A 13421-nucleotide genomic window follows, 5' to 3' on the forward strand; every position below is an offset into this window, starting at 1 on the left:
ACGGAGAGGGAATTGGTCCTGTCAAATGTCTGAAGCGTCATGAGCAGGGTGCGGACGAACGGGATGCGGCATGGGTCACATTAGATCCAAATCGGGATCAGAATGCTTAGAGAAAGGCCCGAATCTGAACTATACACTGAACATGGTAGAATTGTGTCCAAATCCAAAATCAATCATTTGGGATGAATCGATAAAAATCGGGCGATTTAAGTAGAATCGGCTCAGGATCGACCAAATTCTGTTTATTTTTTTGGTATTTAAACTAAGAAATCACCCTCACGATCACTGTTTTTTATTTATTTATTGTGATTTTTTAATAACAAATCTTTTGATTCGATTCTTGTGCTTTTAAAGAAACCGGTTCACTTAGTGAACTGGTTTAAGAACATTGGTACTACCCAATTACGTAGGTCTTCGGGTAGCGAACCCGGAACCGAAACCTTGACATCCACCAAGATGACAAGAAGAAGATAAAATGACCGCGTGAGACCTGCGAAATGGTTGCATTTATCCCCGCCCCCATGGAGGCAACCGTCCTCAGCTCCGGCGCCCCTCAGTTTCGTCCGAACACCGAAAAGTTGAAGAGGAGGCTCCTCCGCTACGGAGTCGTCCCTACCCCCAAGATCCTCCACGCCCTCAGGAAGAAGGAGCTCCAGAAATTCCTCCGCCGCTCCAAGAAGCAATCGCCGTCGCTCGCAGACGCCAAGCCCACCGCCTCCGAGGCCGACGCCGAGGAGTCCCGCTTCCGGACCGCCGTCTCGGAGTATCGGACGGTGATGAGGGAGTTCGGGACGAAGCGGATGGAAACGGAGAGGTGCGACGGGGAAATTAGAGTTTCCGGGGTGCCGTGGAAGCGTGGCGTCGATCTGCGGGATTATGCGGAATTTGGCAAGGAGGACGTCTCCGGGAGGCTGAAGGGGGAGCACCTGGTGGACCTGAGAGGTATTCTTGTCGGTCGAAACCGCGACTATCTGCGGTGGGTTCTGGACGATGCTCTGGAGGAGGTGGGCGGGAGTGAGCGCAGCTTCGAAAGGAGGGAATTAGGGGTCGGACGACGGCGCTGCGATAATGAGCGGATCCAGTGGCTTGTAAAGAGGTATCTCCGCCACCGTCATCATTATCATCATCGTCGTTATTATCATCGCGATGTGTTTCTGCAGTGTGTAGTTTTTGCTTCTCTGTATCCGTTTATACCCTAAGACGGTGATATCGAGCTTATTGTGTCCTAATGGCGTGTTCTGGTGCGTCGACTTATCCAGAAAATGGTGCAAATTGGGATATCAATTAATTTTGCATAATACGATACGGGAAATCCAAACGCTCCCTAGAGACAGAGGAGTAGTTACATTTCTGCTTTTTTGCTTCTCTTTATCTGTTTATGGTCTTTTCCATAGCCACCTGTATCGTTCAAGGTAATTCCTCGTAGTGATTTTTCTCGAGAAAATGTCGAAAGTTTTAAAATTTGAAAAAATATAAATAATAACAAGGAAGATAGGAAAATAATAGGTTTTTTATTATTTTTCTTGAAAAGTATGAAGAAACAAGTTTTTAAAGTTTTTAAAATACAAAGAAACCAAAAAATAGAAAAACTGAGCTTAAAATATATAAAAAAACAAGAAAAATTTAAAAATATCGTGATAATATCGCAATATTATCACTATATTTTCATTTTGACAAAATTTTGAAAATATCGCGGTACTTTGCTGATATTATTGTCCTAACTGAAAATGCCAATAATATGACGATATGTTTAAAATATCGGTGTTATGGTGACTATGATACCCTTTCCTCAGAGTGGAGTGTGTAGCCACTAGTCGTTGTCATGCCCTGTGACAGTGATATCGAGCTTGTTGTGTCTCAATGCGTCTTTTGATGCGTCGACATCCGTCTGCTTATCCAGACAAATGGTGCAAGTTGGGAGATCACTTAATTTTGCACAAGATCACGATATGGGGAATTCGAACACTCCCTAGACTCAGAGTAGTAGTTACATTTGATTTCTGCTCTTGTCATTTAAATGGTGTTCGGTTGCACCAACTTTTCAGTGTAAAAAAGGTGGGATAAGTTGGGATTTTGCGTTGTTCTGCACAGTGTAGCATCTCAATTTATCCCACTTGTCTGGATAAGTGGGTGCAATTCAAACATGTCTTTATTGATGCTTATTTTTATAGCTTTCAGATGGTGATTTGTTGAGGAGATTTTTTGATTAATGGTATCTTTATTTAGGCTAGCCACCATGGATCTTGGAAAGCGAGATTGGAAGTTTTCTAGATTAATGATTCAGTCACAATTGGTATTTTCTGAGGTGCATCTACTCAGGATAATCCAAGAACTTGGAAAGAGTGGTAAATGGAAGCAGGCATTGTATGTGGTCGAATGGGTGTACAGTGATAAAGAATACAAGAACTACAAAAGCAGGTTTGATCTTCCAACGAATTGCTCTTTCCATTGACTGCGAATCTGTGAGGCCGCAGAAATTTGTACATACCATGTTGAAATCATCGTTGACTTTTCCCTGTAAGTGTTTCAGTATCGACCTGTATCTCAGATGCTTATTCTGTATGATCTTCACCATGAGTTTGTAAATTGCTGTGCTCAGAATGTCCTTGATAGGAAGCAACATCATATAGCAATAATTGCCTCTGAAATATCCTGGACGCAGATTTTGTGGATGCCCCATTTGTAGATTATTGTGAGCAAAATGACTGATTGTAACTCCATGTTTCTCAAGGCAGATATGTTTCATCAATTTACGTCAGATTATGTTCGCACTAACTGCTCAGTTTTCTGGTTAAAGGATTGCACTCCTATTGGAATGCTGGACCTTTCTCCTCTCTTCTTGGTGTTCTTTGTTTTTTTGGGTGGTTGGGGGAGGGGGTGTTTACACTTTTATTTTGTAAGCTAAATAACTCATTCTCGATTACAGTCTGTACTTTCTGAATTGAAGGAACTGCTTCATCACTACAATCATTGCCCCCTTTTTAGACAAAATATTATTCCCATCCATATCCTTCACGATGAATTTTCTGTATCCTGATTATATGGTGCATTCTATCAACAAATGGTTCAGTTATTTGTACAGTGAACTGGATGGAATTTGTTCTCGCTTCTTCTTTTATCTCATTTACATTGTGCATTATCTCTTCATGCCACAGGTATGCATACACAAAACTCCTGGCAGTCCTTGGAAAAGCAAGGAGACCTGTGGAAGCTTTGAACATTTTTAACAAAATGCGAGTAATGCTGTTTTCCAATTGCTTCCAGATCAATGACCCTTAATTCTTTTATCATGGTACATTAACATAATCTTTTTAAATTTTAAAATGTTACAGGAAGACTACTATATATATCCTGATATGGCTGCATATCATAGCATTTCTGTTACTCTTGGGCAAGCTGGTTTAATGAAAGAATTGCTGCGTGTTATTGATTGCATGAGGGAGCGACCATCAAAATTATTGAGGATTGTGTGCCGTAGAGATTGGAATCCTTGCTTGGAACCTGATGTGGTGGTATACAATTCTGTAAGTATGTTTTTATGGTTATTATCATTGGGAGAGGTCATGAGCTGGGTTCGAGCTAAGCTTACTGGCATCTGACAGACCTGGAGAAAAATTCAAGTACAGCTCTATTCATGTTAGGATGGGCACCAGACTAGATTTGGCATGCATGATTCTCTTCTAGGCTGGGCCTAGATCTGGAGTTATTGGGTGAATGCCCAAAAGTTCAACCAAATCCATCCTTGGTTGGGCATCTGAGCACATTGGAGCTGCCAGGCCTAATATCTGTCCTTAATTTTCATAGAATACTGGTTATTAAATCAACTGGCTAATATAAGGTTCTGCTTTTGTTTTTTGTATCTCTAGGTGCTGAATGCTTGTGTCCCTCATAGGCAGTGGAAGGGAGTATATTGGGTACTTAAGAAGCTCAAGCACAGTGGCTTAAAACCTTCTTCAGCAACTTATGGCCTTGCAATGGAGGTAATCTTCTCATATCTTGTTTTTGAACTATAGTTTGCATAGCTTGACTTTATTGTACAAGCTTTTAAAGGTTTCTGAGGGAATAACAATCACCCCGCAGAAGTAAAAGTTAGCATCAAGTTGGCTTTCTTGTTTTCATATTTAAGGGTTATTCATTGCAAAGATGTAATTCCTTCAGGAATATTAAATTGATCCATTTTGATTTGTTTGTGATTGTATAAATATTGGTGCTGATGCAATACAACATGAGAACCGATATCACGTTGTTAAGGATATCTTGGTATTTTTGTCAAAGCCCTTTTTTTACATGCTAATACCAACATGAGAATGTCAGTTTAGTGCACACATGGAGTTTTTGTGCTTTTGATATTAGAACCCGCGAAGTTTGACATTCAATTAGAATTTTGGAGCAGCACCTGCTGCCATTGTAAAACCCCCTGAGGAATGACATCTCCGTATGTTTGTGTGCGCACGGATTATTGGTCATTTGATTTTGTGAAAGAATGCATTGATATTAACTGATCCAAACCATGTCCCACTTCTAGACTGGGCTACTTTCTTAAATACCAGATGATATTTTGCTAATGCATATAACAACATTCCTACAATTAATATTTTCATGAAACATACTGAATTTTGCCTCATCTTTCTTGATTAGCTTTTGTCCTAAGATGCAATTTACATGCTAACAAATTATGTCCTCCTTGGAAAGGTCATGTTGAAAGCAGGTAAATATGACCTTGTTCACAAGTTTTTTGCAAAAATGAGAAGAAGTGGCCTTGCTCCAAATTCCCACACATATAAAGGTATACTTTTGCAATGCACCTCAGAAGATATTCTTGGTGGCTGATGCATGTACTTTTCCTCAACTTGTCAGTTCTTGTCTCTGCCTTCTGGGAGGAAGGTAAGATAAATGATTCTGTAGAAGCAGTTTTAGATATGGAACAGAGGGGGGTGGTTGGAACAGCTAGTGTATATTATGAACTGGCTTGCTGCCTTTGCAATAATGGAAGGTGGAGAGATGCTATGATTCAGGTTTGTCATCTTTTAGTTCTGGATTTTTCTATTAGAACACACATTTCTGTAGGCTTTGCATATTGTCAAGTCTTTTATAAAATTGTACTTTTGTTGTTACTTGGTCTTGTGTTCTTTCTTGCTATTTTGGTGGGTTGGGTGTTTCAGGCTCTTGGAGTATGAACTAATAGTGAGTTCATAATACTTAGGCTCCTATTGTAAATGATGGCTTGATTTTTACAGTCCTGCTAAATGCCATGATGCTGCCCTCACTTGATTTCCAAAATTGCTAGAGAACCTTTTTCATGACTGCAGGTTAGAGTGCTCACTTTTCCATTTTAGTGATGGCATAATATTTATATATTTGATTGAGTTGCAAGAATAAAGTGCAGTGCATGGCCACATAGATGCCACCAAACAAAAATGTAACATATCCTCTGTTGAAAAAATTGGACTCCTCTAGCAGATGCGTGTGTGTGTATCTAGATAGGTAGATAAAGAGGGAGAAAGAGAGGAATATCAGATGTAAATTGCACCAAATTTCAGACTGCAATAAGTATAACAACCAGAATGTATTGAATGTTTTGGGCCAGTCAAATCTCCTTCTTGGGAATGCAATCATCTGGCTTGATTTTGTCTTTGAGAAACATGCTGTGAAGAGAGATATTAAGTGAACCACAAGAGCAATGTAACTTTGTAGAGTAAGGAAAAGTGGTAGCAGATTGCAATGTCCAACAATGATTGGAAAATGAGTAGTAGAGATGAAAAAGTGTTTCTTTCACGTGTCAAATGTGTTCTGTCCAAAGCTTGACATGTTCTGGAACCAAAAAGCTGCTAAATTGTGTTCCTTGACTTGTTTCATTTAAAACGATCATGCTTTTAAACTGGAGTTCAGAAGTACGTTACTATTTTTAGGAAAAAAAAACACTGCCACTTTTTGAAATAAATCTGAGGCACAAGCAGAAAAGTGGCTTAGATCTATCCTGATAATTTTTGGTATCCTCTAATGTAGCAAAATACATTCACAGCAAAGAAGAAGAGGAAAAATATTTACGCCTCCCTGATTCCATGTGCGACCATGTACTCTGCCTCTTTGGTATGTGTGTCTACTTTGTTCATGAGTCAGATGATTAACAAGCACATGATGTGAATCTCCAGAGGATTTTAATGACTCGACAGTGGGACTATTGAAAGTCATCTCGTACTGCAGCAACTTAGATCTCAGTTCTTTAAAGGATGGAAGCGTAGTTACCAGGAAACGAAATGGATACGAGAAGCGATACGCGAAGTGGAAGCGAGTGTTAAAAAGTGGCATGAAGCGGTTGTGAAGAGATTATGCAAGCGCATGAAAAATGAAAAAGCGAACACATAAAAAGCAATATGAAGTGCAGGCTGAAGTAAATAAGAAAAGGAATATATTTGCTGTAGTCAATTGTAAATACAATCGACTTAGCAAAGTGGCAGATCTCCTTTTTTTCTCACATCTAACACCATAGATGTGATCTACATGTTTTATTTAGTGGGAAATGACTTTTGGATCGCCGGAGTCTGACCTGTTACAGGTTTCTTCAACAACAACAACAACAACAACAACAACTACGCCTTCATCCCAAAACAATTGGGGTCAGCGATATGAACCAAAAAAGAAATTCATTTTGGGTCTTCCACATGAATCCTTTTCCTCCAATCATTTCTATCCAACGCCATGTCCTCGGTGAGGTTCAAAGCATTCATATCCTTTCCTATCATCTCCATCCAAGTCTTCCTAGGCCTACCCCGACCTCTTTTAACTAATATATTTTCCCATTTCTCCAACCTTCTAACTGGAGCATCATTAGGCCTTCGCCGAATATGTCCAAACCACCGTAAACGATTCTCTCGCATCTTATTTTCAATGGGTGCAACACCTACCTTCTTACGTATCTCTTTGTTCCGAATCTTATCTTTTATTGTATTTCCACACATCCATCTAAGCATCCGCATCTCAGCTACACTCATTTTTTGAATATGATGTCTCTTGGCAGCCCAACATTCCGTACCATATAGTAAAGCGGGTCTAATAGTCGTCCTATAAAACTTTTCCTTCAACCGCAATGGCATTCTACGATCGCACAACACTCCAGTAGCACTTTTCCATTTCATCCACCCAACCTTTATCCTATGATTTACATCTCCATCAATTTCTCCATACTTTTGAATGATGGATCCCAAATATTTGAAATAATCATTCACCGGTATATCTTGCTCACCAAGCTTCACTACACTCCCATCACTACTTCGTTGCTTACTAAACCGACATTGCATATATTCAGTCTTACTCTTACTCAACTTAAAACCTCTAGCTTCCAATGTCTGTCTCCATAATTCTAACTTAGCATTAACCCCAGCTCTAGACTCATCAATCAAAACAATATCATCAGCAAACAACATACACCACGGTACATTTTCTTGAATTGATCTCGTAATCTCATCCATCACTATCGCAAATAGGAAAGGGCTTAAAGCAGATCCTTGATGTAACCCAACCGTTATCGGAAAATTGGTTGTCACCCCTCCACAAGTGCGGACATTGGTTACTACTCCTTCATACATATCTTTAATTATACTAATGTACCTGAATTTTCCTGACTCATAAAAACATGTTTTTTCGTCGAAAAAATATGATCCAAGAGTTGATTCCTACTAAGTGAAGCATGCTGAACACATCTGTGAGGTTAGATTGTGTCAAAACAACCCGCATCATGAGATTTCAACTCGATTGTAGGTACAATCAATTGTAGCAAATATAAATCCAATAAGAAATGACATGGATACAAGTATAAAATGATATAGAACCAGCATGCAAGGTTATAATTTTTTTTTAATATGAAAAACATAAGTGAGGGAAAAGAGAGAGGGAAATGTTAAGGAAGCGATTGGGAATCAATTTGGGAAACGAGGAGGAAGTGAACTTCCCACTAAAGGGAATTGAATTTTCCATATTTTGGAAGCAGGTTTCCCAAAGCTTCCCCTACTTTCAGGGAATGAAGGACTTTCCTGTTTCCGAAGCGAGCTTCCCCATGTAGCTAGAAGCTTCCGGTAACTATGGATGGAAGTGCCAGAAAACACTGGAGAATAGTGGGGAGGATGTGATACACTGGATCTAGACCACTAAGGGCCTGCTGTACATTATCACTGTATGAAACTTCATAACTTGGTCTCAGTTCTATTGTTATGTATTATTTTTTCTACATATTGTTGTTATTTTATAGTTCAGAATCTGTTTGGCTATCCTTCCCTGTTATGCTTTCTGAATGATGTTTATCCCACTCATCGGCAACTGCTGCAAGGGTCTTGATTTCATTATATAGTCCTTGAATGATCCTTTAAAATATGTATTTTTGCATCAACCGTCATACTGTTCTTTTTGTTGGTTAATGTTCTATGAAGTCGTGATGGTTGTTCCAATTGAGCAAAGTTTATGCTCTTTAGGATTTGTTATGTTTTGATAAATTTCTGAATGCCTTGTTTTTGACATGTTTTCTGTTGGACATCCTTTCAGATTGAGAAGCTGAAAAAAATTTCTCCTCGTAGGCCATTGGAGGTAGCATTTACTGGCATGATTAAATCATGCATGGAAGGTGGACACTTGCAGGATTGCATATCTATGTTTGAACACATCAAGGGTTTTAGCACTCCAAATATTGGAATCATAAATATCATGCTTAAAGTCTATGGACGAAATGATATGTTTGCAGAAGCTAAAGGCCTATTTGAATCCTTTAAGATGACTAATGCTGGTTGTTCTGCATCTTTGGGTGATTGTGCTACTGTTACTCCTGATGCATATTCATACAGTTCTATGTTAGAGGCTTCTGCTGCTGCACAGCAATGGGAATATTTTGAGTATGTATATAAGGAGATGACACTACGTGGCTTCCAACTAGATCAGCAAAAGCATGCAGGGATACTTGTGGAGGCATCCAGAGCTGGAAAAGTAAAGTGCTTTTGGCAACCTTTCTTAAGAGTTTCCTTTATTTTTGTCTGTGCATTTGCACTGCACATGCAAGCATCTATGGTTCTTTCTGTGGTTAGAAATATTGCTTTGGAGCAATGTTGTGAAAGCGTTGAGGCGGAGCAAAGTTCTCCACCAAATATGAAGTGAGGCATAAAGTGTAAGCCTAAAAAATATATTTTTAAAACTTTAAAAAAATATTTAAAAATACAAATAAAAAATGCTTTATTCACGACACAATCTAACACATACACAGTCAATTACATGCATATCCACCTATCAAAAATTATTTTAAAATAATGGCACATACTAACATTCAGAATTTGATATACACAATCTTTACAAAAACCAACACATACACGGTCAATTACATGTACATTACATAATCACATGCACAGTTAATTAATTGTACAAAGGATGAAAAAGAACAAAGGAAGAAGAAGAAGAAGAAGAAGAAGAAGAAGAAGAAGAAGAAGAAGAAGAAGAAGAAGAAGAAGAAGAAGAAGAAGAAGAAGAAGAAGCTGCAGCAGAGGAAAGGAAGAAGAAAAAGGAGGGAAGAAAAAAGAAAAAAAACAGGAGTGAAGAAAAAGAAGAAAAAAAAAGGAGGGAAGAAGAAGAAGAAGAAAAAAGGAGGAGAAGGTGGAGAGAAGAAGAAGGAAGGAGGGAAAAAGAAGAAAAAAGGAGGAAACTAAAAGAAGTGGCAGCAGAGAGAGAGAGAGAGAGAGAGAGAGAGAGAGAGAGAGAGAGAGAGAGAGAGAGAGAGAGAGAGAGAGAGAGAGAGACTTCCGCCAGCGGTGGCTGCTGCCGCTGGTGTTGAAGAGGGTGGGGGGGCTGGGGAACAAAAGGGAGACGAAGCGGGTGTGTGTGTGTGTGTGTGCCCTAACATCGGGCCTCCCTCCCCCCTTTTGTTTTGATTTTTTTTTTAATTCCAAATGAGGCATGCGCCTTACCCTGAGGCGCGCCTCAAGGCGTATGCCTCACACATGGTTGCACCTTAGGCTTGTGCCTCAAGGTAAAAAGCTCTTCGCCTTGTGGTGAGGCGCGCTTTTCACAACACTGCTTTGGAGTATTTAAACTTCATCAGCTTTTGAAGTTTTTATCACCAAAATGTTAGTGATTAATAGTGAAGTCACTATTCTTTTGTGACTACCATAGAATGTCCCTATACATTGAAAATCTGTTTTTATTTGAACAAAGAGTACTAGCAAATGGTGGTTTTGAATTTTATCAATCATGTTTTGGAAGGTGCGGCAGAGAGGCATATTCCGTTAAGCCTCTTTAGAAGCCTACAGCTTCAGCAAATCCTTACCATGGACCGGGGATTTTTTGTGGAAAAGTTATTCTTTGGCCAGTTATTCTCTGAAAACAGGTTCTGAGAGTAATTTTTTGCCACCTAGAATTTTATGAAAGTTTTCTCCTTTGAGCATTTTATCACATCCAAATACCACTGATTTGTACATAATTGAGTTTTAATTTTGGAATTTATTTGGGGCCATCATATCGCTAATCTCTGCAAGTAAATATGTGTTTTAGCATCCAAGCATGCACATAAAAGTTACATTATGAGAGAAGTAACTTGTAGTAAAATTTTGCTTCAGGGATGCTTCTCTTAGACCTTTGTGATTGGGGGTACTTGGCAAAGTGCAGCTGCCCCTCTGGAAACCTTGGCTATGGAGTTACACGCATTTGCTTAATTAACCAATTAAGCTTGACTTTTATCCTTTAAATAACTCACTAGATTTTATTTTTTTCCGAATCTACTTTTTATGTACGATGAATGACTCTGATTGCAACACCTTTAATTGTTGTTGGGCATGCATTAGACTATCATTATATTAGGTATACTATGTTTACATTTGCTCCTGTAGCTACCCCCATGACACCTGAAAGAAGAATGGAAAACGAAAAAACTTTGTAATGGTTGATCATTGATTTTGGTGTATTTTCTTTGAGATTTATATAAAAAAATTGGAAACTGTTGTATGACAAATAATATGTATTTTCTGCAACTTATTCTATTGTTTTATTTGTTATTCATTGTATGCAGTGGCATTTGCTGGAACATGCATTTGACATGCTGTTGGAATCAGGAGAAATCCCTTGCCAGCCACTCTTCATAGAAATGATATGCCAGACAGTAGCTCGACTTGACTTTGAAAGAGCTTTCACTCTTGTCCACAGTATGGAGCATGCGTCACTTCAAGTCAGTGAAAAGCAGTGGATGGATGTGTTTAGGAGAAGCAGTGAAAGGATTGGCAAGGAAGAAGTGCACAAGCTATTGAGCTTTCTTGATGACTGTAAGACAGTGCCAGATACCCCCACCTCGAACATGTTGAAGGCTTTGCACTTGCTTTGTTCAGGGGATACTTCCATGTATCTCTGTAATAATGCAACTCCCGTTCAAAGTGAAAGCTTGGTTTCAGGCATGAACAGCAACAATAACCTTGTAGCTGTCACTTCAACCATTTGTGCTGATGGCATTGGGCAAACTCCCATTCTAAGTCAAAGCTTGGATTCCAGCATGGGCTGCAATAATGATCTTGTAGCTGTCTCTTCCACCATTTGTGCTGATGACATTGGGCAAAGCTATAGTGGCGAAATTCTTTCTACTGCTCTAGAATCTGATAGCCACCATCTGAAAAAAGGGGAGAACAAATTCATTCATAGCAACCATGCAGAGGGTGCTGATTTTGATTTGCCAAGTGAAATAATATCATCCTATCTCGATAGTAAGTATGATGGTCTGGATGATTTGTCCATCAGTGACCAAGATCTTGAGGATGCAGCTAGCAGCAGGTCATTTAGTTTACCCTGCAGCAGTAGCATGTCGGGGTCTTCTGAGTTACCATCTGCATCCGAGATACTCAAGTCATGGAGGGAAAGCAGGGTGAAAGGCAGTATTTCACGAGCTCAGGTTTGATTGTTGGCTCCTGTACAGTGTATAACAATGAGAGCAGGAGTTCCATGAAGGAATTGATTGTCCATTTCAAGAAGCTGACTGAAAACGTAGCTGGACTTGTTTGTTAATGTATATGCTATTGAAGATGCCAAGCAACAGAAGGTCATGCTTGATGCTGTCAGTTAAGCAGTGGTTAATCTGCTCAGCGATGACGTTGATTCTGGAGACTCTTGAGTTGCCCTCTCACTCTGCAAGAACCTGTAGTGTGGCCGCCTTGCACAGATTATAGTGTGTAAATTGGTTTTGCGAAATAATTTTTTTAAAGAAAAAATAGAATGCAGGTCTTGTTTCTACTATTTATCCATGCCAATAAAAATTTTGAGTTTCATGCATTGACTCTGCTGGTACGTGCTGTAGGAGAAACCAAAGTTGAAGACAATGGTCTCAACTTTGAACAAAGTTGCCTGCTTCTTTGAGTTATCTGGTCAGCCTGATCAAGTTAGGAAGCTCCAGGGATTGGAAACCATGTGCCCGTGATGAGGTATGTGAGCAGAGACTGGATCAGGTAAACTGTTTTATGTAATGCATCTGACACAGAATCGACGCCTGTCCTGTATCGTGGGACTTGCAGCTGCATTGAGTACCAAGTGGAATGGGTATAACGGCTTGTGCCAGTGATTTACATTAACATTGTAACCCACTGTTTTACCTGATCCGCTCTCATGTGAGCGCCTTTATATAAGCAATATTGGGACTACTGTTTCTCTCTCTGTTTCCTGCTTTCTCCTTTTTTCTGGAATGTTAGGTTGTGAAAGCCATAAACAGGTTGGGTCTACTTTTGGTCACCAACTGCGTAGGCGTTTAACTATGTCCAGAGTTGAAGTATGTACGAATCACGGTGGACCTTCTCCTGTAAGATTGTGATGGATCCTCTACATCCCATGGGTAACGATGAGCTCATCTATTTGCGAGGTAAATATCGAAAGTCTAGCCCTATTCAGCATTGGATCCTTAACAACGAATGGAGAATTGGTTCATTCATATGGAAGGGTTGGATAAACGCCCTAGTTAAGCAATGGGTCCAATTACAGGATGATCAAACCTCCTACAAATGAGCGCTGTCTTTGTCTGTAGCGTCAAACTATTCCATTGGGATAGAGGACTGGGTTTGTTGGCTCCCACAGGATGCGATCTAGGGGTGTGGTCCTTCACCCAGGGCCAGATTCTAGTAGGCCATGTAAACACCTTAGATCAGTACAAAAACTTGGCAGTCCAACTGGCAAACATGTGTCCTCTATGTGCAGGAACAACATGGAGACCACCCCTCACTTGTTTTGGTTTTGTGGTTTCATTCAACATCTTTTTGCTTTGGCCTGGGCTGATCTAAAGCTTGAAGTCAGTTGTTCAGGTTGCCTTTTCATGAGTTCCAGCAGATGAAAATTGATTTGAAAATGGTGGTTACTTTCAACATGGTGGTGGGTGTGGAACAAAAGAAGCGTGCTCCTGTTCAACGGCTCGAGTAGAGCATCTTACT

The 13421-nt window shown here is 39.8% G+C and overlaps 1 protein-coding gene across 3 annotated transcripts; it reads left to right on the forward strand.

Annotated features, from left to right (window-relative positions):
- Positions 1–509: 509 nt before the first annotated feature.
- DG1 (Tetratricopeptide repeat (TPR)-like superfamily protein) lies at positions 510–12644 on the forward strand. Of its 3 annotated transcripts, XR_016432830.1 has the most exons (10): positions 510–1096; positions 2227–2418; positions 3156–3237; positions 3333–3524; positions 3867–3980; positions 4693–4786; positions 4858–5015; positions 8536–8970; positions 11036–12175; positions 12305–12644. XR_016432830.1 is itself a non-coding variant. In XM_090011775.1 (9 exons), the coding sequence occupies exons 1-9, from the start codon at positions 522–524 to the stop codon at positions 11906–11908; spliced, it is 2715 nt and encodes a 904-aa protein (XP_089867901.1). In that variant the 5' UTR covers positions 510–521; the 3' UTR covers positions 11909–12644. The 3 variants fall into 3 exon arrangements, 2 of the variants coding, with proteins under 2 accessions (XP_089867901.1, XP_089867902.1); XM_090011775.1 differs by having other exon boundaries at positions 11036–12644; XM_090011776.1 differs by lacking the exons at positions 4693–4786; positions 4858–5015 and having other exon boundaries at positions 11036–12644.
- Positions 12645–13421: the final 777 nt, after the last annotated feature.

The sequence above is a fragment of the Nuphar pumila genome, chromosome 6 (assembly GCF_984573655.1).
Source record: "Nuphar pumila chromosome 6, dmNupPumi1.hap1.1, whole genome shotgun sequence".
NCBI classification, from domain to species: Eukaryota; Viridiplantae; Streptophyta; class Magnoliopsida; order Nymphaeales; family Nymphaeaceae; genus Nuphar; species Nuphar pumila.

Excerpts from the sequence above, each read along its gene's own strand:
- DG1 (XM_090011775.1), top strand. The coding sequence starts at position 522 with ATGGAGGCAACCGTCCTCAGCTCCGGCGCCCCTCAGTTTCGTCCGAAC. Across the intron at positions 1,097-2,226 it reads ATCCAGTGGCTTGTAAAGAG|GCTAGCCACCATGGATCTTG; the intron begins GTATCTCCGCCA and ends ATCTTTATTTAG. Across the intron at positions 4,787-4,857 it reads AAATTCCCACACATATAAAG|TTCTTGTCTCTGCCTTCTGG; the intron begins GTATACTTTTGC and ends TCAACTTGTCAG.